Source organism: Homarus americanus, unplaced genomic scaffold (genome assembly GCF_018991925.1).
Source record: "Homarus americanus isolate GMGI-L3 unplaced genomic scaffold, GMGI_Hamer_2.0 scaffold2539, whole genome shotgun sequence".
Classification (NCBI taxonomy): Eukaryota; Metazoa; Arthropoda; class Malacostraca; order Decapoda; family Nephropidae; genus Homarus; species Homarus americanus.
Window position 1 is genome coordinate 1,534,044 of NW_024725489.1, and position 26,108 is coordinate 1,560,151.

Sequence of the window (26,108 nt, forward strand, 5' to 3'; positions counted from 1 at the left end):
GGTTAATATGGGACCCAATTCAATTTACACCGTTATTTTCTTTGTATTTACGACAAAAATATTATAAAAAATAAAGTAAAATTACATTTTCATATAAATAATAACTAATCCTCGATTTGTATTAAAAAAAAACTAAAAAATAAAAGCCTTGCGCACGGAGGCTGCCAGGCTTGTTAGTGGTGACGCCAGCATAAAAAGTCACGGCTTGGCGGGCCCTTTGTTTTCACGCATCTGAACAGAGAAAGGAGAAAAAAATTCTCAGGTTTCTTACGGCATTTTTTGTGTCCCTATTCGACATGAGCAAGTGATAGTAGTGCTGGTTCAAAAGCTAAAAGAAACTATATGTGTTAAAACAATATGAAAAAGGTGAGAGGTCTTTGGATAATATATGGAGCAAGCAATAAACATATTTTCTGAAGTGGATCCATTAACAGTGCAAAGCATTAAAAATAATAAGGACATGAAAAATGCATATGACCTCTACATAAAGATGTATAATGAGAAAAGAAAGCGGCTGTGCAAGGTTCTTTTGACAGCTTTATTATTCAAAGGCCTAAACCATCAACTTCAGCTACACCATCAAATTCAGCATCATAAGCAGCTTCAACAACAACTTCAGGTTCGGTAACAGTTTCAGCAGCAGCTATGATATTTTTATGGAAAGCTTCGGTCTCAGCCAGAGATGAACCTGATGACTTCGTCATCTGAGTAAAAACTCACGCAATATTCATTGGCTGTCCTTGTGTTTTAGACTTTACCACCATTTTGTGAGTAGAAGTTTTGTTTTACATTAGTAAGTATTATTTAAAACATATATGAACAGAAATAAGTGTTGCTTTCTTATTCTTATGTTGAGAAATGATGATGTTTTCACATGTATGCACTTATATACTGTACTATGGTGTTCCCAATCTATTTTGTTTTTTCTCTACCATTAATGGTTAGCTACTTCTATTGTTCCACTTATTAACATTAAATAACATTACTTAAAACATACATATTCATTTTTTTACATTAATTTTACTACAGCTACAACCAGGGTCTTATTTTCTTAAGTTTCTTAGGTCAAACCATCGTCATGGACTCACGGGTGTTGTAAACATGAACAAAAACAATGCTGTCTCGTCTCCTCTTGTGTGTTTTAATATCCTACGTATTATTAATGAATTGCATTGTTCATTTCGCATATAAGCATTAATTCAATCAAATACATATTCAGTGGTTTCCTTGAGTGCGCAAGTATACATTGGCATTCCACAATCACTCCCTTATTTTCTTTAACATCAGTGGTTACTTTTACTGTACATTAAATAACATTAATTAATACATACATATTTCTTTTACATTAATTTTACTCCAGCAACAACCAGGGTCTTATTTTCTTCAGTTTCAGATGGAGAACTGTCATCACGGGTGTAAACACTGACAACAACAATAGCGTTGCATCTCCTCTAGTGTGATATTAATATTGATTTATATTGTATAAGGTGCATTCATAAACATTATTTAAAGATTATAGTTTGCATTTTTCATTAATTATATTGTTTGGGGGGAAAAGAGGGTAAAAAGCCACACAAAAGTTATGAAAAGGTCACACTGGGGAACGCATCTCATCATTATTGCTTTATTTTAATGGTAATTAATGATTCTCGATAAGACGATTCACCTTACACTGTAATATTGGAAGACACATTAACTTTATTATTCGAGGCTTTACTGTATACTGTATTGTTATGGAGTTTGGACTATGTAGGAAGGAGTTGAAAGCAGATTAGAAGCAGTAGAAATAACATACGTGAGTAAATCATGGGATGAATAATATAACAAACATGGATATTAGTAGTTTTTGAAGATATAAAGTATTCTGAATGACTATGAAATATAATGTAAATACAGTTTTATGTTACAAAGAAGTATTATGTTCACTTTACAGAGGAAAACCGAAAAGCCAGTGACTGGATTCAAGTTCACGCAGATCAGGATTATTCTCTGGCTGTCAACCTTCACCGAGCTAACAGGGCGAGTAAAAGTGATACTGTATTACAATTCAAAAGCTAACTGTCAGTTTTAAAATGTTATCCACTGTTGGATTTTTTTGCATATCTTCCCAATTGTTTCAGTTGTTAATTATTGATGTGATGTAGTAATACCAGTAGAAGCATATGGGAAATTTCTTTGATAACAACACATTATTCATCTGCTCTTGTACAGAACCTCACCTTTTGATGCTTTGGTACACAATATAGTCCATGAAAATAATCAAAATCATTCTGTGATTTCTAGATGCATATCTAACTGGTAACTTGCAATTCTTTATTCCATTATTTACATAAACAACATTCATTCACCCATTTTCAACTTTATATTATTAATTTACTGGGTTTATTCAAACTTAATTCCATCTAAGCTGATCTCAGTCTAGAGACAAGCAGCTTTAGTTAATACAGGGGGGCCCCCCCCTAAGTTCGCGGATTTTTATTTCACGGTCCTCTAGGTCTGTGGGTAGTTTTAAAGTTGCTAGCATTTTTGTGGCTGGGACAGATCCATGCATTCTAGAGACAGTAATTTCCTTTACCTGTATTGTAAATATTTGTGTGTGTGTGTGTGTAGACACAAACACACAAAACACATAAAAATTAAAAATAATTGGAAAATCCTCTCACAAATAATCAGAAACAAATTTATTAAAAATGTGACAATCTATCCTCAAGTCCTTGCATTATTACTTTATTAATAAAGCACGGACTTGAGGGTAGTATACTGCCAGACTGGGGGTCACTAATTCTAAGGGGGAATACTTAACTCTAATCTTAATTTCTAAGGGTCGCTGCCACCAGACCCCCTCTGGACAGCATGCAACTCGTTAGGTAGCGTGCAGAGTGGACTAGGCATTGGGTTAGGTTTTTCATTGACCAGATCGATAAAGGGAAAGAAGGGTGAAACCACAACATGTCTTAGTTCTTTCAAATGTTCCTTCTACTTACTTCAGTTCATTTTTGATACTACCTAACCTCAATTCTTGTTGGTAGCATGTCGGTGGTCTAGGCACATGGGTAGTGTAATTCTGATATCATGGTCACTTGGACGGAAATATAGGTAACTACTGTGGGAGAAATGAATACTCCTAAAATACTTGAAGAACAAGTTTATTACTATAAAACCAAACTACCAGGCTCAACTCCTGGGCTTATTGCAGACTCCGTATTTCTTATTTACTTATTTTCTTATTTACTCAACAGCAATTACTCAGATATTACACTCTTACCGTGCACCCTCTTACTGGTGTCACATTACAATACATAGCAGGATCAGTTCCTTGTCCTTACTCACAATACACTAATACTGATACAAACACCGACATGGGTCCACCACCCAACATGGGGTAATTATTAACAAACACATACAACCACACTGTGGACCATAACTCCAAGGCCTGTCCCAGGGTACAGCACTGGCGCCTCTAACAACTACTGTTGTGGTCGGTTACACTCTGACACGAGGCGGGTCTGGGGTCCTCGGCCCACGAGGTAGAGTGGAGCTGATAAATCATGCCGAATCAGCACCATCACTCCTATATTGACCACTGCTGGGTATCCACCGGCTCCAAGCGACCGGTGGGTTTCAATTAAGCCCACCCTCGATCTGGGAACGAAGGTGAAAGATGATACGGGAGGTTTTTTGGGTAAGCATGGTGGGTCACAAACAAATCTTCAGTCTCGCCACGTCAGATAATTTACGTTATATTACTTCTTACACTGGGTGAATGACAATTCCACTGTTAAAGCATGAACACTGATGAACACTGATATTCACTACAATAGACTGAATCAAACTGAATGCTTATAAACTCAGAACATACCTGGGAACGAAGGTGAAAGATGATACTGGAGGTTTATTCCTCCCGCCTCGCACTGGTTTATATACCCCTGAGTTGCCAGCGATCGCTACTCACGCAATGACAGAAATTACAAACAATCTAACTGTTATTCATTCAAGGATGACCTTCAGTTGACTAAGGTCTGGCGAATTACTAAAGTTGATTTACACAGACTAATTCAAGGTTGCGTTTGCCAGTAGAGAGTGCAATAAACGTAGTGACAACTGTGTTCGAAGGCGGGACTTGCTGGGAGTGATCCTGAGGGTAAAACAAATGGGAAAAACACGTCTCTCCTGAGATTCTACAAGCGCGGTGGATTTGAATGTTATGTAGCATAATATGAATTAAAATGGGTTTTTAGGAATGACAATGATGTGCGCAGTACAGTAGACTGTCACATTTTGAATAAATTTGTTCCTGATTATTTGTGAGAGTATTTTCCCATTATTATTGATTTGTATGTGTTTTGAGTGTGTGTGTCTACACACACACACACACACACACACACACACACATAATACAGGTAAAAAGAAATAATTGTCCTAAGGGCAAACACATAAAGCGAACATACATTTCTTTGTGCACAAGTAAAAATGTAACCCCCCATCCACAAATGTTATAAGCGAATTTGGCAACTCGCAGCCATTTTGAGAACCTAACCTTTGCAAATTTTGCGGGCCCCCTGTATTCACATTTTTTCTGTCTTATGATAATATCCAATGTACTGGGTACATTTCACCTATTTATGTATTTGGATAATTTTCATGTTGATAAGTTGTACATTAACACCTGATGAACCTATTAGCATAACTTACATACAGCATTACTTCCTATAGAGCAGAGACCTTCGTGTCCACGCCCCCAAGTTCCCGAAAGTAAAGGACGAAGGTTGGTTTCTGGTGTTAGGTGAAGCAACATCTGGAGAGCTGCTGGCACTCAAGAGGGTCCCACCTGTACGTGATCGAGCCACACATGTGCTGTCTTTCAGGACACCTGACACCCTAGGTAGTGAACTAATGTATTTTGATATACTTATTCAGATGTTGTATGACCTTCATCATAGGAAGAAATGTAAATTAAAGGTTTTCATTGATATATTTTATTTGTTCAGTTGAATTTATTATTTTTGCTAACACCAACCTATCCAGTACAGTATTATCTGATCTACAGTCAGTTTTAAGAGAAAGAAGGCCAGTGTATTCACCCTTATAAAGGAAAAAGATTACAGAGGTAAAGAAATGCAGTACATTGTGTCAATGTTTGGGTTGCAATACACCAGTACCTCAACATTCGTGAGGGTTAGGTTCCTGGGACACCCACTCTCTTCCCATCCCCATCAATATAATCATCCTCTTCATCATTGTCCCCCTACCCCTCCATCTACTCTTCTCTTTCCTCCTCCATACTCACTATCTCCCCATTTCCTCCTCTGCCCCCTCCACTCCCACTGCCTCCCTTCGTCTTCCTCCTCCTCCTCCACTTTTCATCCCTCCTGTCTACCTCTTTCTCACTCGCATATATCTCCCCCCCTTCTCCATCTTCCCTCCTTCCCTCCCCCTCTTTCCTCTGTTTCCCCCCCTATTCTCCCCCATCACTCCCAACTCCCTCTTCCGATGCCCTCCACATTGTTTCTTCCCATTTTTCTTCATCTCCTCCCCCTATGACTTTCCTACCTGGTTCTCTCCTCTACTCATCTGCCCCCACCCCTTCTTCCCCCCACCCCTCCTCTTCCCTCCACCCTCCCTTCCCCCACCCCAACACACACATACCCATGTATATATATATATATATATATATATATATATATATATATATATATATATATATATATATATATATATATATATATATATATATATATATATATATATATATATATATATATATATATATATATATATATATATATATATATATATATATATATATATATATATATATATATATCTGGTCTGTCCAAAAAGAAACCAAACTTTTTAAAAAACAAATTTATTGCTTTACTTACAACTTAATCAGACTTGTCTCCTTCAAAGTACTCCCCTCCACTGTTGATACACCGCTCCCAACGTTTTTTCCATTTCCGGAACGTGTCCTGGAATGCATTTTGAGGGATGGTGCGCAGGTTTCATAGCGAATTTTCTTCTATCGCCTGAAATCGACGACCTTGCAGGGTGGATTTCATTTTTTGGAAAAAAAAAAAGGTCCGTAGGGCCAAATCCGGAGAGTATGGCGGCTGGGTAAGCTGACCCAACCTTCTTAGGAGTGTTTCTGACTTTATGCGAGGTCCCAGGAATGTAACCCTTGCGTAAGTTGTAAGTTGCGTGTCTACTGTATATATAGTTTTATTATATTTTCTTTATTTCTAAACCACATTGCAGCACAGTTATATATAACAGTGTACTACTTTATGGGAGATTTAAGGGATTTTCAAGGGCAATAAGACTATACGTGTTTTTGCCTTTACGTGCCCTCTTCAGAACGTGACCTTCACCTAGGATGTGACACAGCTGTACACTGGAAGATCACATTTCATATGATAATATTTTGTTTGCTATTTTAACTACCACATGTTAGCAATATTTTCAGATTATGGTGAGTCACTTTTGAATTGTGGTAAATGAATTTTTACCCAGAACATCTACTGTAGGGTTATTGATATTGTTCAAATTTTTTACATGAATTTTAATGAAATACTTTAATAACTTTAATGTCATTTTTAGATTTATATAATTATTTCAGGAAATGCACTGTTGACAGTGTATGTGATGTCTCACAGCTACCTGCCTGGACCAGCAATATGACATTCCACTAGAAATCATTGAAGCCAGCCTAGAGGCCCAGGTCAACTCTGAGGTCACTATCGGGGAAGTAGACGAAGATAGTATGCTTAAAAAATGGCTTCCTCCCCAAACAGGTAATCATACTATACCGGGCACAGGTGAAACCACCCACAACGGGGCCTGGGGGGTGAAAAATAAAGAACAAAAAATTGAAAACAGAGAAGAAAAAGGTTATACTGTGTTAATCTACACCACGAAAATGCCGGATAACCAGCTTTTTAAAGTGAGACAGATTGTATAAGTATGGAAACACAGAAGGCAGAGCATTCCACAGTTTGGCTGTGTGAGGAAAGGAGGTACTATAACGGGTTATTCTCGTGTGACCGATATCCACAGAGAAATGGTGGGCACCACGGGCAAGACGTGTGTTACGAGCCTACGACCTTGCCGGCGGTACACAGGATGCCAAATCCACCGAACATTGCCCGTTAAAGTACCTGTAAAAGAGAGAGAGTGAAGCAACATTGCGGCGAAGAGAAAGGGAAGAGAGATTGTCAACTAAAGGGTCATCTTTTTCCCAGACTTTGTTCACACAGGATGCCAAATCCACTGAACATTGCCCGTTAAAGTACCCGTAAAAGATAAAGAGAGTGAAGCAACATTCTGGCGAAGAGAAAGGGAAGAGAGATTGTCGACTAAAGGGTCGTCTTTTTCCCAGACTTTGTTCACAATTATCCAGTAATAATTAAAATGCTTAAATAAATCAATTTACGGAATTAGAATTTCTCTTACAGGCATCTCTCCAGCCATGAAGGTGACTCAAGAAGACTCAGAGGCACCGGCAGCAGAAATGAAAGCATCACCTCCACAGAATGATGTCTGTAATTCTTGGCCATCAGAGAGTAAAGCTGAAGATGGCAAAAAGCAGCGCATGAGAAACAGAAAAGAGGGTCCACTCAAAAGCCAGACTTGGTGCAGCAACGAGGAAGCACAAGATTCATTGTAGCTAATAATTCATTGTTTCTCTACACTATACGGTCTACTTTATATTGCTGGAGTAATTTTGTTTTGGGAGATGGGACATAGTGTTCTTTTTCTCAGTCAAATATCTCATTCCATTCATACCAATTTATTAATATATATATATATATATATATATATATATATATATGTATGTATATATATATATATATATATATATATATATATATATATATATATATATATATATATATATATATATATATATATATATATATATATATGTATGTATGTATGTATATATATATGTATGTATATATATATGTATACAGTTAACCCTCACTTTACGCCCGGAAAGCGAGAAACGCGTAAAGTGAATAACATAACATATGGGATTAATTGAAATGGAGTCCAGGCCGATCCCCAAACTCCACTTTTTGACGACACATAACTATGTTGTAGTAAAAATAACATCTTAATTTTATGATGGTACATGCACACAATTAATACTTAAGAGAAATAGAGAAATACAGTCGCCAAGTTAATGTCCATTCAAATAATGGACACGACTCCCTCCCCCTCTCACACTACACTGCTGGCTCTTCCCTCTGAGAAATTTTGGGGGGAAAACCAGGTATAGTAATAAATAATACCTCAAACTAAAGTTAGGATAATATAATTGACATTGCTGGATTCCTTGTAAGACCAGGAATATTTTGAATATAAATGTCATATATTTTTCACAAAAGATAACATACTTACTCAGATTAAACATTTTATCTAAAAATTTTATGTCTAATGCAAAATATATGATGTTTATATTCAAAATGATCACCAAATTGTAAGAATTCCAGCAATGTAAATTATATTCTGGCCGGGTAATTTGTATGAATTTTATGAGCTAAAACAAATATCTTCAGTTAATAAAAAAAAAAAATATTCTTCACGACACTATCTGTCAATCAAAGTACCCCACCTTGCCTCCCCCCCTCTTCCAACCGCGCGGTCAGTCCCAACCCTCCCCCCCACCCCCCACCAATCCTCCCTTCAAGAGATGTTGGGTGAAAAATTTAGATTTTAACATTTTGTATTAAATAATACCTCAGATTAAAGTTAGGATAATATAATTGACATTGCTGGATTCCTTGTAAGACCAGGAATATTTTGAATATAAACGTCATATATTTTGCACAAAAGATAACATACTTACTCAGATTAAACATTTTATCTAAAAATTTTATGTCTAATGCAAAATATATGATGTTTATATTCAAAATGATCATCAAATTGTAAGAATTCCAGCAATGTAAATTATATTCTGGCCGGGTAATTTGTATGAATTTTATGAGCTAAAATAAAAAAAAAAATATTCTTCACACAGTAACAGATGGTCGGTCGCCGTCCCTCCCTCCCTCCCCCCAACCCCCACCAACGTCCCTACTAGATAAATGTGTGGGAATACCAGACTGTTTACCTTTTTAGTAATAAATAATAAATCAGACTAAAGTTAGGATAATATAATTGACATTGCTGGATTCCTTGTAAGACCAGGAATATTTTGAATATAAATATCATATATTTTGCACAAAAGATAACATATTTACTCAAGAGTAAACATTATATCTAAAATTTGTATGTCTAATGCAAAATCTATGATGTTTATATTCAAAATGATCATCAAATTGTAAGAATTCCAGCAATGTAAATTATATTCTGGCCGGATAATTTGTATGAATTTTATGAGCTAAATTAAAAAAAATTATACTTCACCCGTAAAGGGGTACACCCACCGCGGAATGTGAGCATCCTGGGTTCTGGCAGGGCACCGCGTAAACGTGGAAACGCGGAATGTGGGACCGCGTAAAGTGAGGGTTGACTGTATATATATATATATATATATATATATATATATATATATATATATATATATATATATATATATATATATATATATATATATATATATATATATATGTATGTATATATATATATATATATATATATATATACAGTATATATATATATATATATATATATATATATATATATATATATATATATATATATATATATATATATATATATATATATATATATATATATATATATATATATATATATATGTGTATATATGTATATATGTGTATATATGTGTGTGCGTGTGTGTAGACACACACACTCACACACACACAAACACATAAAAATAAATAATAATGGGAAAATCCTCTCACAAATAATCAGATTTTTTTTTATTCAAAATGTTGAGCCTACCCTCAGGTCCATTCCATGAACTTGAGGGTAGACTCAACATTTTTAATAATTTTTTGTGTGTTTATTTGTGAGAGTATTTCCCATTATTATTTATTTGAATGCGTTTTGTGTGTGTATGTGTCTACACACACACACACACACACACTCGTATATACAATGCAGGTAAAAGAAATAATTGTCCTAAGGGCAAACACGTAAAGGGAATATACATTTCTTTGTACAGTCCACAAGTAAATATGAATCCCCCTCCTGGTCAGCAAATGTTATTCGCAGATTTGGCGTTTCATGGTCATTTTGAGAACCTAACCCCCGCGAATTTAAACGGCATGCTGTATTTCAAATTTAGTGATTTTATTTTAAATTTGGGGCAAATATTTTACTTCTGGTCTTGTAGTCTGCTATCCAACATCTTTGGTCTTTCTCCTCTCCTTTGTTTTTAAGTTTGAATAAGATGGTTCCTTTTCTCTGCTTGTGATTCAGTTGTACTATATAGTACTGTACAGTACTGTATAGCCATAAACAACACACAAGTCAAGCATTATTGTCACAATCTATTTAGCTGTACGACAAACTATGTTCACCTCCTCTTATCTCACATGTGTGGTGACAAATTCTTCGCTTGAGACTATTGTTATGATTGTAGACTGTAGTACAGTTGCAGAAATGTGTTCCTACACCCCCCGTGGTAACCTGTCTCCAAATGGCCAACCTATATGATCTATAGCATTAGCAAGCCTATCCACCAATCACGTCTGTCATTACACGATCAATACCCATTCATTCATAAATCGTGATACTGTACTGCGACTGTGACGGTGCCATTTGGAGACACTGGTTACCACAGGGGGTGCAGGAACACATTCCCGCAACTGTACCACAGTAAATATGGCATCGCTTCTCATTGTTCAGAAATGATAAAGGGATTGGGTGTGAATAGGCAAGTATTTGCTGTGAATTTTTATTTGAAATTTTGTGACAGATGAATCCTCGCTTCACAGTTTAGAGAACACAACAACTTTTGGAAATTACTAATACAAATTATGAAAAGATATGAAATACAGTTGTACCCCGTTTAACGCCGTTTCACTTAATGCGATTTCTCATATACGCGGTGCCTCGACAGAACCGAACTTTCACTTAACGCGGTTCATCTACTCATATGCGCGGGCACGATGCGCACAAGGTCGCCCAGTCATTAAAACATTACCGAGTTCTTCACCCGCCACCCACCACAGCCGGTCCAAGTCAGTGATAGTGATAATTATAGTGAGGATACGGACTTTGAGGGGTTTGACAAAGAGGCCCTGCAAGCCTCTGTGGTGGATAGTGATACAAGTGATACAGGTGAGGGCCAATAATCTGCCTCGGAACCAACCCCCCCCATCCCCATGTGCCCAGCCATCTTTTCTACTAATGTAAGTGTTAAAAAACCTAATATTATTGATATTTCTCTTAATTATTAATTGTGTGTGCATACCATCATAAAGTTAAGATAATATTTTTACTACAACATAGTTGTGTGTCGTCAAAAAGTGGAGTTTGGGGGTCGGGCCAGTCTCTATTGGAATTAATCCCATATGTTCTGTTGTACACTTAACGCGGTACCCTGTGGGTTCAATTGACCGCGTTAAGCGGGGTACAACTGTACTGTATAAACATCACCCTAATACTGAGGACATAGAATACAGCTATGGGTGAAGGAAAGGTCTGGCAAAGGGCAGGTTGCCGTTCCCTAGGTAACGGTCTTGGCAGGAGTGGTGTTTAGGCTCCCGACAGCGATTCCAAGTTCCAGGATTCTCATAACCTCCCTTTGCTTTTCCAATATCGGTGACCCTGAGAGTTCTCCAGTGGGCAGCATGCTTAAGGTAATCAATCCCTAGTTTGTTCCTTGTGTGAAGTGCTGGGTTGGAACTGACTCTGGTCCAGCGGCCGGCATTCATGACTGATGTTGGAATGTGTCTGTATTCAAGGGGTAAAAGTTCTCTACTTGTGTAATTAGCATGATTGACTAACTCGAGGAAAAAATAAGGGCAATAAACTGTAAAATATCTACCATGTATATTCATATTCAGGTAGCATTTTTGTTGTCACTTACCATGAAGGACCTGACTTTTTTTTTTTTAAATAAATACTGTACAGTGATATCTCCGTTACCCGGAACAATTGGTGCAGAGCACTTTTGGGATTGAGAGATTTCTGGGAAACGAGACGACTTAAAGCCGGGGGGAAAAAATCCCTCAACCCAGAAATTTTCAGGGCGACGGAAAAATATTTTCGGAAGTTCCAGAAATTGGGCATTACATCATCTTTTGAACCCGGAAAAATATTCCCCATCCCCGGAATTTTCTGTGTACGGATAAAATTCTCTCGGAATTTCTGGAAAATGGTCCTGATTTTCATCTCTCAAACCCAGAAAAAAAAAATCCCCAGAATTTTCCAGGTTCTGGGAAAAATTTCTCAGAATTTTCCAGAAAATGTGCCCCTCAAAAAATTTTAATTCCGCCTATCAGAGTTTTCCAGATTTGAAGGATTCTGGCTAACGGATATATTACTACTGTACTGTCAGTCTCGATTAACCTTTCTCTTAAACTACAGAAGTAGACACAGTTTAGAAACCTGGAATAACCTTTAATATACAAGTTAACGTCCCCAACTGCTGTCCACCATTTGGCCACTTTTTCCCTTATCCAAAAACCACTTTCTGTACATTGTCTTATTAAACTTGTGCAAACCATTCTTCAGGGGTTTCAGTGTAATAATCAGTAAGAAAACTGTGGACAGACAATAGGAGACCAATCATTTGGTCTCCTGTGGCAAGAAATAGAGTACTACAAGACCACCAATTTCATTTTATGGTCATTTTGAATGCTTACGCAGGGTTAGCTGTGATTACATAATAGCATGGTGTCCTAAATGCCATCAGTTTATAAAATACAGTATCAGTTGGTTAAAAAAAAACTATGCAGCGCTGAACTAAATTTCCCTCTTTATTTAACCAATGTTTTATGGCCATTTTCCATGCTGATAATACCAACCAGTGACCATGCACAATGTTTACTTTGTTTCACTTGCAATTATTTTTGTGTTGCTGTTATGAAGTTTTAGATAAGTCCAGACATCAAAGAATTGAACTACCAGTAGAAATTAAGTTCACAGAACACTGGTGAACTTGTACCAGGTGCAAGTTGACTTACAAGATGCTCAAATTATAATTTACTGGTTTTAAATATAAAAACCATTTTAATTCCTCATTGGCAGCTGAGGACCACCACTTGTGCACAAAAAAATAAATGTAAAGAACATGAAACTACCACTGATGGCTTAATGACGAGGGCCCCTCCACTGTAGGAGTGCCCCAGTACTTGCCAACAGAGCGCAAGTGGCAAAGAAAATAAACAAATCATAAATCACATATCGTAAAAGAAACCATTAATTACGACGTTAAATCACCATTAACACCCCCCCTCCGTCACATCGAATCATCACCACATAGCAACGAAAAGCCCTGGGGATCTGCCGTAGGGGGACCGAACACACATTGTAAACATTTATAATCGAAAGACAATTCCTCTTAATTCTTATCATGCCCAGTGTCTAATATGGTGGTGTTTGGTGTGTGTGTGCCTCTCATCACAGTGTCCCAAGTTAGATTGCTAAAGCTCTATTGTTGCAAGCACCTACCATACCCATTGAACACATGAATTTGAGAGTTATATGCTTCAAGACAACTAACAGTGTAGGGATTATAATTAGCATTACTTTAATAGAATGGCAAGACTAATCATGTACAAGTTTTCTACAATGGGAACAAAAGTAATATGTCATGATGTATGATCATTCCTAGCATTAAAAGTCAGTTTTGTAATTTGTATTTCTTATCCATTTTGCATCTTGTGGTATATCAGGAACTTGTGGACAGATACATTATTCGTGAAACATCTCAGTTTGGGTTTATGCATACTACTACTACTGAAATGTAGTCCAAAAAAAAGAGTCAGAAGTCATATTTCAGTGACATTTCCTTCCTATTTCTCTTTGTTTCACGATAGCTGTTTACCTGATATTGTATAAAGTGGAATGATGCACTTAATATTTTTCCCACTTGAGTAATCACTAGCATGAAGGTATCACCGTTAGTTAGCGTATTTGCCGCAGGATTGTCCATGTACTTATATTTGTTAGCTAACTTTGGATTGCTGTTGAAACTGATTATTTAATTGTAGTTTAGTGTTAACTTTGTTTTTTAATTGAGATAATTAGGAAAAACGAGTAACAGTACAAGTAGAATGAATCGTTAGTTGGTGCAAGGGGGCAGTGTTTCTTCACTCATTTAAAGCTACCCCTATTTATGATACTCTTCTATAATTAGTCTATTGTAACTAAAAGATTATTACTACTTGCACAAACATATATTAGAATCACAATACAAACAAGGCAGCTAAAATTGGGGCTGAGGATTCTGTGAACTGGTTATTCTCCTTACATTCCGAGTCAACCAGTCAGCACGTTGCAATGGACTCTGGCCCACCAGCATGCAGGGTCCTGTGGTCTTAGCATCATATGAAATGAAGTGATGCTGGGCCTAATGTATTGTTATTAATATTTGGGTAAAGTACAGTATTTCCATCTATTAATTAGAAAACCTATTAACGAGAGATCAGTTAATTAGATAAATTACTGTATAAATACATGTAATTACGGTATTCATAAATAAACCTGAAAGCACTATATTATATATGATGCACTGAATCAAGATACCCTGTAAATGTTTGACCCTTAAATGGTGGCCTTCAACTGTGGAAGGTGTGGTAGTTGATGGGGCGGCGACTATTGTTAATAGAAGTTAGCTGTTGGGACAGCTGCCATCATTAATGGAAGTTAGCTTTAGGGATGGCAGCCATCATCAATGGAAGTTAGCTGTAGGGATGGATAATATAATCAAGGATAGTCGTTCTTTCCTCGTGGGAGTGGTATACATCTTTTCTGTAAAAGAAAACTTATGATAATATACCTTCTTTAACCTTTTTTCACACAACTAAAAGGAATATCCTTTCTTCCTTAGGCATTTGCCTCCAGGTGTAATGTTAACCTACATCTATTGAGGACAAAATCTTTCACCTACAAATTGACAATAACACATTTGCTGTAATCAGACATATCTAGTTGCCTCAACAATTGCAACCCCAGTTGTCACCCCTATCAACATACCTATGGTAATCACCAAGAAACAGGAGGTTTGCAGGCGCATGAGTCCTGGACCCACTATCCAGAGGACTTTTTCAAAACACATTAAGTCTCGTTAATTTCCATGAAGGTCACCTGCAACAAGAAAGTCTCTTTCAGAAACAGGTAATTAAACACAATTGAAATCTTAACTATAAAGTAGAAAGAGTGAAGACAACTTGATTTCAGCATTAGAAGAGGGTGAAGCGCTAAATTTAAAAAGCGGAGAAAAATGTATTTAAAATTATTTGAAGTTCAAACAACCATAACTTTGTTGTTTTTAAGCAAGAGGGTTCTTTTTTTGGTAGTGCAGCTCAAACCCTCTCCTAGCGAACTGTGAAAACTGAAAGTTAGTTCTGTGAATAGTTTTTATCGCGAGTTGAACGAGAATAACTACCCATCATGTATGGTTATTTGATCTTCAAACCAACAATAACTGCATTTTTTCTTCCAAATTTTCTTATTATTGTGGACTAATACTGTAAAACAAGTTAATGATCACCAAAAACAGCACTCGTCTTACACCCCCCCCCATAAACCCCCCAAAAATAAAATAATAATAAAAAACTCATTTGCCTATCAGTATTTATCTTTCCGTCCCTATTATTAGCCAGAGATTTATAATATTGTTAAGTATAATAGTGTGAAATAATAAGGAAACACCACTATAAAGGTGCTCCTCTACTTAAGAACGTTCAACTTACAAATTTTCAGAGAAACAAACATCATCAATGAGGGGGGTTACCTGCCAGAACAGGTGTTTAATGTGGATGAGACTGGATTATTTTGAAGAAAATTCCAGATAAAACAAACATTACCTAAGAGGAGAAGAGTGAGCCAGGTTTTAAAGCTGTATTAAAGGGTATAGCTGGACTAAATATCCATAATCTTTTCATTTTTTACAATATGTTTGGTATCTACAGGAGTAAAGTTGGACTTACAAACAAGCCTGAAGAACGTAACTCTTTCGCAAGTAGAGGAGCACCTGTAGTGCATTTTTTCTCAGCTGAGAAAAGATGCTCCGCCCCATGACTGTATTGCTCTAATTTTATCCAAAATATATTATAACATGTATATTATCTAGATATTACTACATATTAATTCACAGAAATAAACAAACATGTTGTCAGTAAAGAAGAACACTCACCTCAACCCAAGAAACAGGAAGTTTGCAGGTGTAAGTCCTGGACCCACTCTCCAGAGGACTTTTTCAAAGCACACTAAGTCTCGGTAATTTCCAGGAAGGTCACCTGCAACAAGAAAGTCTCTTTCAGAAACAGGTAATTAAACACAATTGAAATCTTAACTATAAAGTAGAAGGAGTGAAGACAACTTGTTTCAGTTGCTCTCCACCCATAGCAGGAAAAGGCTGATATCATCATAATCATCTCCAACATTTCATGTCCATTTCCCACAGTCGTGTGCATTAGCCATGATTACCTGATGGCAGCTCTCTTAAGCTGCATAATGTCTTTTAATAACATCATAAAGATGAACTTGTAAATGTGTCCACCAAACTTTGAGGGCTTGGAACCCTTGGAAGCTCTAAACTAGAGTGACTAGGGCTAAACTGACCATCAGCCAACTTCCCCCTAACCATGTCCCATGATCAGGTGTCTGACAAAGCAAGGTTGTCCATGGTGGCTTGGAAGGTATGGAAATCACTCAAGGTTTCACAGTACATGAGCTACCAATTATTTACTTGTCAGACTTTATCACTGAGCGGGAAGAAGAATCAACCCCACATAATCCACTGACCTCTTATGATGACATCAAAGGAGGAGGATGGGATCTCATTAATTCTTTTTAGGCTCTATTAATTATCAAACAGGATTTCAGGATCTATCCTTTATAACTAGTTATCTGTCAAAAATAACTAATGAATGCTTAAGCTGTGCTGTACAAAGAGCACTCTCATGAAGAAGACCTGACCACAGTTGATACAAAACTGTACCACGTATGAAAATATGGAAGTTAAAGACACATGTAATGAAAATTCAAAATGCCTGAACTGCAAAGGACATCACCGCACTTTGGCAGCACGATGCCCAGTAAGGAAGGATATCATCAAAGACATGAAGGAAAAGGAAAAATCGAACAAACATATAGAAACTGATCCAACCAAAATCTATGCTGCAATAACAAAGTTGCAAGACACTACAGATGGCACGCACGCGCCATCTATTGGACAATCCCAGAACCAGAAATTTGACACGGACAGTCCCTCGCTTAATTCAGATTTCGTCCGATTTATCCGATATCCGGATTAAAGGGGTCCGTTTTAACGAGGGTCGACTGTACTTCTAAAGTGTTATATAAAACCAACGCAGAAAACACTTACTTGAAGCTAAGTGAAGGTCTACCCTTCACCATACTAGCCACACTGATACATGCCCACATAATCAACTTGGCTAACCCGGGAACATTCGAAAAAACTATCAGAGAAATGTTTGCTGCGAACAACCTACCACAGGTAAACTTCCCACACAATGCCCCATCAGCAGACATTTTCAAAATAATAACCGAAAACAGTCTAGGAATCACCAGCAAAGAAAGGGAAGATAAAATAATACAACAAGAAAATTGCACAGGAGCAGAGACTACAATGGATACAACCCACTGCCAACTAACCACAAGACCCTAGAGAACACAACCGACCAATCAGCTAAGTCAACACCAGCAAGACCACGTAGAGAGAACCCCACCGGTCAACGGCCAGCCGACGTCGTAGACAGCATAGGAATCAGGTTTTACTCAGTCAACTCCCAGTAACAAATGAGAGACTGTTAAAAGATATTAAAGAAGGAACAACCAAATACACATATGAAGACAACAGAGTAGAAGAGGGACTCATAGAAACACTAATACGTGGAGGAAAAATAAGCAGCAAATGCAACAAAATCGAGAACGTAGACTTATCAAAATTCAAGAAAATAAGATCAGGACTGAAGGAGGAGAGACAGAGACTCTGCCCCGGAGAGACCCGAGCAACTGAACAACACGCATCAAGTTCATGCGACCCACGAGTACGCAAAACAGAACACTGAAAATAATACAACACAACGTCCTGGCCTGGACACATACAAGAAAAACAGAACTGACAAACATATACAACAGCATAGACCCAGACATAATTCTCATAAACTCACACCGACGGAAAAACAGTGACAAAATAAAACTCTTCAACTATTACACACATCAACTGAACAATTTCCAAACCTACTTCTTAGCAGTCGAAATCAACACAACTAAAGGCCCAATAACAATCGGAACAACATATTTACCTTGTCGACGACAAACATTCCCGACTGGTGACTTACTAAAACTAATGAGACGTAACACACCAGCATACAGTGGGGTACGCTATAACGAATGGATCCGACTACGAATATTCCTATAACGAACGGTTTTACCTATAAAATTGAGAATGCTATAACGAACGAAACTCCTACAACGAACATTATTTAATTTTTTTTTTAAATAATTTATTGTTTTTTATTACAAGTATTAATGATATTCTTTATTTCAGAGGTTTAGATGCATATTTATGCACTTTTTTACAATTTTTACAATTTTATATTATATTTTTCTGTGTTAAGTGGTTGTATTTGGGGGTCTGGAACGGATTAATCCTATAACGAACGAATGCTATAACGAACAAGGTTCTAGAACCAATTAGATTCGTTATAGCATGCCCCACTGTATTTTATAGGAGACTTAAACGCGACACACACCATACTCGGACACAGAACCAGAAACCCAAGGGGGAAGATTATACACGACCTATTAGAAAACGGCAACATCACACACCTGGGCCCAGATTTCGAAACCTACATAGCTGCAGGAAGCACCGGGAAGCCGGATATAGTTCTGACCAATAGACACCACCATTTGAATTCACACATGAAACTTGGACCAACCACCACTAGCGATCACCTGCCCATAATTATCACTCTATCAACATCACCAATACAAATCCCCTCCATCCCTAGATTCTCTTTCAATAGAGCAAACTGGGAGGGTTTTAAGGCAGAACTCAACACAAACGAACAAATACATCAACATAAAAACACAGCAGACATTGACATAGCCCTGGAAACATGGTACTCTAAAGTCACCACAGCCATGGAAAATAACACCCCCAAAACAACTTACCGCACACTACCCCACGCACAATTAACACACGAACAGAAGATAATCCAGACAAGACTGAATAATATACTAGAACATACAAATACTCACGGCTGGAACCAAGAAACAATAACTCTCTTCAGAAACCTAAAGGAAGAGCTGAAAGAAATATGTAAACAATCACACAACGACAAATGGAACCAGATAATCACAAACACAGAGGCCGATTATCACAACCCAAAACTCTTCTGGAGTAAAGTAAAAAAAACTAATGGGCACTAACTCCACAGATAACAGCCATCTTATAGACGACAACGGGGTAAAAGCTACAGAATCTGTAGAAAAAGAACTAATCTCCAGAAATTTCTGAAGCAACATAGTATATAAAATGACAGAAGAAGAAAACAAACTATTGTAGAGTAAGAGAACAGATGGTAACAACACACCTTACACTAAACACACAGAAATGGCAACCACCAAGAACAATAGACCTCAATATACAAATCAGTGCAGACACATTAACCTTGCCAATCACCACAAAAGACATAAGAAACATAATAACCAGTTTTAAAAATAAAGCACCTGGAATAAGTCAGACAAACAAAACAGTCCTTCAAAACATACCTACAATACTGATAGAACAACTTACACAGATCTTTAACGCTTCACTAGCAACAGGACACTTCCCCAGACCTATATCCTTATTAGAAACACCAGGGAAAATACTAGAAAAAATAGTCAACAGCAGGCTCAGAAACTATCTAGAACAGGAAAACAAATATAACCCCAGACAACATGGATTCCGAAAGAACCGAGGCACAAACACGGCTATTGCATTAATTTGTGAATCAATAGCTAACGCCGTCAGCAATAAAAACCAGTGCAATATTGTTCTCAGAGACGTATCAAAAGCTTTTGATAAAATGTGGCTCTAATTCCACAGTGAATTTGATCGAGGGGGCTAAGTTGTGGCAGGAAAGCTTTTAGGTCCTCATTACATGGCCAGAGACATAATACATCATCAACATATCTAAACCAGACTGCTGAAGGTGGTAAAATATTACTTAATAGTTTCTTTTCAACTGCCACAACTTAACAACTTAGCCCCCTCGATCAAATTCACTGTGGAATTAGAGCATGACTGTAAATTGTCTTTACTAGACTGTCTGATCCACAGAATTGGTAACACCTTTAAGTTCAGTATTTATAGGAAACCTACTCATGTGTGTTCATACATTCATTATTATTCTGCCCACCATAATAGTCAAACAGTCAGTATTTTCATCAATGTTTTTACGTGCTTTGAGAATTTGCAGCCCGGAATTTATTGATGAGGAATATAAATATATCTATAATATTGGCTTGAACCTTCAGTACCCTAGATCTTTCATAGACAAATGCCTTAACATTACTAAGAAATCTTTCTATAGAACTAATCCCAAGCCCACCCATGACCATAAGAATCTCTTAGTATTACCATTTCACAAAATTTTTTCTCAAATTCCTTTACAACTAAAAACCTGGAACGTCAATTTGGCATTTAAAAAACTCATGCACTGTTAAACAAATGTTTATATATATATATATATATATATATATATATATATATATATATATATATATATATATATATATATATATATATCATGTAAATCCACAATGAAAACGTGGGTAAGATAAATCTTGATAAAATCACACGGGAAAATGGAAACAACGGAGCACCTTAGCTTTCGTCTTTATTCAAGACATCTTCAGAGGCAACTCTTTAAAAAAACTCTCGTCAAACAGAGCATTTAATTTGGCATTTAACCTTCTTTTTTGGGCTTTGTCAGTTTCACTAAGAAGTTGATATACAAAATCACGAATGGTGTGCCATTTATCAACACAAACACTGTTTTGCATAAGTATTTTACACTGAGCACTGTGCTTGAAGGCTAATTTCACACTATCACTTGAACTCTTGATAAGGGAATCTAGCAACACCTTATCCAACTCAGAGAATGCTTGATTGTCCAGATTTCTTAGTCTACTTGGAAGACAGGACTTGGGAACAATTTTATCATCTCTGCAATCTTTCAAAAACTTCAACTTGTTTTTGAGACTATGAGCCTTCAGCAAACTCTTCTTGTAGTTGCGGTAGATGGGGCGAAGATGAGGATGTTGTTGACAGATTAAGGACACAAGCATCAACTGTTGTCATATTCACATATGGGTACCACACAGTAGTAGGAATTAAACAATACATAATAAACCCAACACAGGGGGTGGTGTAGACTCACTCCAGGGTGAATGTCTGGAGAGCAACGCTAGAATTAGCCTTATTCTGGCTTACAAACTACCTCCACGAGATCATCACATTCTTCATATAACATTTATTATGCTCAATCTATCAAACACACACTAACAGAGCAAGACACACCTGCTACTGGGCCCCCGGGATGTAAACAACGCCATGGCGTCTCTCCCCCCATATTCGTTCTAGCGCGGATTCACAAAACATATTGACGTTTTCCTCCTCGAAGCTTACAAAAATACATATCCATATCAATAATATTCTAAATCACAAAATGGTTGTATCTGGAGTTCCTCATACCACACACACTCCTCCATACAAATGTTTGCCAATGGTGCCAAGTTATTTCGGGAAATTAAGAACCAAGCTGACCGTGAAGAGCTGCAGAAGGACCTCTGTGGGCTCCAGGAATGGTCCAAGGAATGACTGCTGAGATTCAATGTCCCGAAGTGTAAGAGGATGCACCTGGGGCGTACCAACGGTAAGGAGGCGTATCATATGTCCCAAAGGGATGAAGAAACTGCACTAGTTGAGACTGTGTGAGAAGGGCCTAGGTGTGTATGTTGACAATGAACTGAAGTTCTCGGGCCATTGTGAGAAGAAGGTAAATCAGGCAAATAAATTATTGGGTCTTATAAGAAGGTCGTTCAGATATCTAGACGGTCCGTCCCTCGTGACGATCTTCAGGAGTGAAGTGCTTCCCCATCTGGAGTACTGTCACCCCATCTGGTCCCCGAGATATGCTAGGGACTGTCAGTTGGTTGAAAATGTTCAAAGGAGGGCCACCAGACTGGTGCTTGCACTTCGGCACCTCAGCTACCCTGAGAGATTGGAGCGCCTGAACTTGCCTAGCTTATACTACAGACGGGCAAGGGGGGACCAAGTTGAGGTGTATAAGCATCTCAGGGGGCACTACTCAGTTGAGTGTCCTTACTTGGAGCTGGCGGACGCTCGCCCCACAAGGGGTCACAGCTCAAGATTGAAGAAGCCGCAAGTCCAGAAAACCGTGAGGGCAAACTTTTTCGGAGTGAGGGTTGTAAACTTTTGGAACAATCTACCAGAAAGTGTTGTGACGGCACCGAGTGTGAGCTCTTTCAAGAGAAGACTTGAGCGGGTTCAGGTACATTCAGGAGCCGGTGCATGCCCAGTATTTGCCAACAGTGCGTGACAGAGACGTGACCGATCGCCCGGGCGGCTAGGGAGCCGATCTTTTGGTGAAGAATATAAATGAAAAGAGACGTGACCGATCGCCCAAGCGGCTAACAAGCCGATCAGTGGCGAAGAGGATAAAAATAAAAAGTAAATACACCTGTAAAGTTGTGATAATTACAGAAAAAATGTGTCCTCAAAAAACAAGTCAAAATAAAACTGCGTATCAACAGTCTTTAGTGTTTTGTGTGTGTGTGTGTGTGTGATTTCCTTATACGTATTTATTAAGATGATGTGAGAGGTTGGAGTCATAGACCACGTTTACTATAGACTTTATTATAACAGCGTCAGCTGGACACTGGCCACCGGCGCTGCCAAGCACAAGCCCCCCCACTCAACATGGGAAAACATATCGTACGATGGTACACTCTTACAGATGATGATAAATGAAGATGGAGGAGGTGGTGTGTGGACTGCCTCTCCTCCCTCCACCTATCTTGAGTTACGCGTTTATGATCATTTTCGTGTTTTATTTATTGATTTTTGTAAGATTGTACCATCGTACGATATGTTTTCCCACGTTGAGGTGGGGGGGGTGGGGTGCTGTACCGTAAAGAGTCGTTCCAGTGCTTGTTTGATAGTTCGCTCGTTTATTTCTTTATTACTTCCAATAAAGCTCACCAAGGTTTTATTTTAGAGTAATAAGATAAATTAGAATATAATTGATATACGTGAAGTGTTGTGTTAATATATGGGAAATATTGGTTAAAAGGTGAAGGGACCTGATGTGACTCGATGAGATTAGAGGATATTTGTCACTGATGCCAAGTGAAGTGTTATGGGCCCATAACTTGATTGGATTAATGGAAATAAATAGTGTTAACGGAGGTAGTGAACCTAATTGAAGGTTAAAGAAAAATTCACGCGTGGAATCCTTTTTTCTAGTGAACATTAAAAGTACGACGAGGTACCGTAGTGAATTTTCCAAGTGTCCTTTTTGAAGTGAAGTAAATTAAAACATGTGGGAACTACAAGAGTATTCACCACAGTTAACTACACCAGGACTTGATTCACCCTCCGCCAGGAATTTAAATTAAGGTATGATTAAAACTTTGGTTTAGTTAGTGTTATGCCACAAATTTGCTTCGCTTTTTCTCAAAAATATATGAAGCGGTAGATAATGATAAGTCATATGATATAATTTATTTAGATTTCGGGAAAGTAGATTATCGACTTTTCAGGAAGTAGATTTTCGAATTTTGGGGGAAATATTACCTAATTTTGCGAAGTAGATTATCATAGAAAACGGGAAATTTGTATCTTAAAAAATGGGAAATATCTACTTTCCGGGAAAGTTGGTTATCTACTTTCCCGAAAAGTAGATAGATTTTCTACTTTTCGGGAAAGTAGATTATCGACTTTTCGGGGAAGTAGATTTTCGAATTTGGGGGGAAATATTACGTAATTTTGCGAAGTAGATTATCATAGAAAACGGGAAATTTGTATCATAAAAAATGGGAAATATCTACTTTCCGGGAAAGTTGGTTATCTACTTTCCCGAAAAGTAGATAGATTTTCTACTTTTTGGGAAAGTAGATTATCGACTTTTCGGGGAAGTAGATTTCGGAATTTTGGGGGAAATATTACCTAATTTTATGGGGCGGCAGATTATCAGTAGAAAACGGAAATTTGTATCATAAAAATGGGAAATATCTACTTTCCGAAAGTTGTTATCTACTTCCCGAAAGTATATAGATTTTCTACTTTTCGGGAAAGTAGATTATCGACTCGGGGAAGTAGATTGAATTTTGGGGGATATTAACATATTTTCCAAAGCAGATTATCACAGAAAACGGGAAATTTGTATCATAGAAAATGGGAAATATCTACTTTCCGGGAAAGTTGGTTATCTACTTTCCCGAAAAGTAGATTATCTACTTTTCGGTAAAGTAGATTTTCGACTTTTCGTGGAAGTACATTATCCACTTTTTGGGGGATATTAACATATTTTCCAAAGCAGATTATCATAGAAAACGGGAAATCATCATAAAAATGGGAAATATTCACTCTCTGAAGAGCATTCACTTTCCCGAAAAGTAGATAGATTTCTACTTTTCGGGAAAGTAGATTATCGACTTTTACGGGGAAATAGATTTTCGAATTTTGGGGGAAATATTACCTAATTTTTGCGAAGTAGATTATCATAGAAAACGGGAAATTTGTATAATAAAAAATGAAAAAAATCTACTTTCCGGGAAAGTTGGTTATCTACTTTCCCGAAAACTAGATAGATTTTATACTTTTCGAGAAAGTGGATTATCGGCTTTTCGGGGAAGTAGATTTTCGAATTTTGGGGGAAATATTACCTAATTTTGCGAAGTAGATTATCATAGAAATCGGGAAATTTGTATCATAAAAAATGGGAAATATCTACTTTCCGGGAAAGTTGGTTATCTACTTTCCCGAAAAGTAGATAGATTTTATACTTTTCGGAAAGTAGATATATAAAAAAAAAAAAAATGTAAAATTAAAAAATAAATAAAAATTATAACCTAACCTAACCTAACCTAACCTAACTTAACCTAACCTGTCTACCTTCTCTGCCCTATTTAACCGCCCCTGAAACCCGGTTAGGGGCTTCCCGGGCCCTTAGGGGTTTCCGGGCGGTTAGGGGTTTCCGGGCGGTTAGGGGTTTCAGGGACGGTTGGGGGTTTCCGGGCGTTTAGGGTTTTCGGGGCGGTTAGGGGGTTTCCGGGGTTGCAGGGGTTTCCGGGCGTTTAGGGGTTTCCGGGGTGGTTGGGGGTTTCGGGGCGGTTAGGGTTTCGGCGGTTAGGCGGTTTCCGGGCGGTTAGGGCTTCCAGGGCGGTTAGGGGCTTCCCGGGGCGGTTACGGGTTTTCCGCGGTTACGTCGGGCGGTTAGGGATTTCCGGGCGGTTAGGGGTTTCCGGGCGGTTAGGGGGTTCCGGGCGGGTAGGGGTTTCCGGGCGTTTAGGTGGTCGGGGCGTTTAGGGTTTCCGGGGCGGTTAGGGTTTCCGGGCGGTTACGGTGTTCGGGGCGGTTACGTTTCCGGGCGGTTAGGGGCTTCCGGGGCGGTTAGGGGCTTCCGGGACGGTTAGGGGTTTCCGGGGCGTTTAGGGGTTTCCGGGTGGTTAGGGGTTTCCGGGCGGTTAGGGGTTTCCGGGCGGTTAGGGGTTTCCGGGCGAGTAGGTGGTTTCCGGGCGGTTAGGGGCTTTCGGGTGTTACGGGTTTCCGGGGCGGTTACGGGTTTCCGGGGCGGTTAGGGGACGGGGCGGTTAGGGCTCGGGGCGGTTAGGGGCTTCCGGGGCGGTTAGGGGTTTCCGGGGCGGTTAGGGCTCTGGGCGGTTACGGGGTTTCCGGCGTGCTGCCGGGCGGTTAGGGGCTT

The 26,108-nt window shown here is 38.2% G+C and overlaps 2 protein-coding genes and 1 long non-coding RNA gene across 4 annotated transcripts in view; 2 read left to right on the top strand and 1 right to left on the bottom strand.

Annotated features, from left to right (window-relative positions):
* The window catches only part of LOC121864950 (activating signal cointegrator 1 complex subunit 3-like), an 88,001-nt gene extending 80,416 nt beyond the window's left edge, over positions 1-7,585 (top strand). For both annotated transcript variants that reach the window (XM_042364168.1, XM_042364169.1), the window contains exons 44-47: positions 1,934-2,019; positions 4,714-4,882; positions 6,617-6,791; positions 7,452-7,585. In XM_042364168.1, the coding sequence (XP_042220102.1) occupies positions 1,934-2,019; positions 4,714-4,882; positions 6,617-6,678 (317 nt within the window). In that variant the 3' untranslated portion in view covers positions 6,679-6,791; positions 7,452-7,585. The remainder of the gene's footprint in view (positions 1-1,933; positions 2,020-4,713; positions 4,883-6,616; positions 6,792-7,451) is intronic.
* Positions 7,586-13,268: 5,683 nt separating this feature from the next.
* Positions 13,269-16,328, bottom strand: LOC121864951. Its single transcript, XR_006088701.1, has 3 exons — positions 16,280-16,328; positions 15,118-15,228; positions 13,269-14,892 (listed from the first exon to the last, which is right to left on the bottom strand). It is a non-coding gene; the product is annotated as an uncharacterized LOC121864951 (long non-coding RNA).
* Positions 16,329-17,134: 806 nt separating this feature from the next.
* The window catches only part of LOC121865093 (collagen alpha-1(I) chain-like), a 25,415-nt gene continuing 16,441 nt past the window's right edge, over positions 17,135-26,108 (top strand). Inside the window, exon 1 of the mRNA XM_042364424.1 lies at positions 17,135-17,183. Coding sequence (XP_042220358.1) covers positions 17,135-17,183 — 49 coding nt within the window. The remainder of the gene's footprint in view (positions 17,184-26,108) is intronic.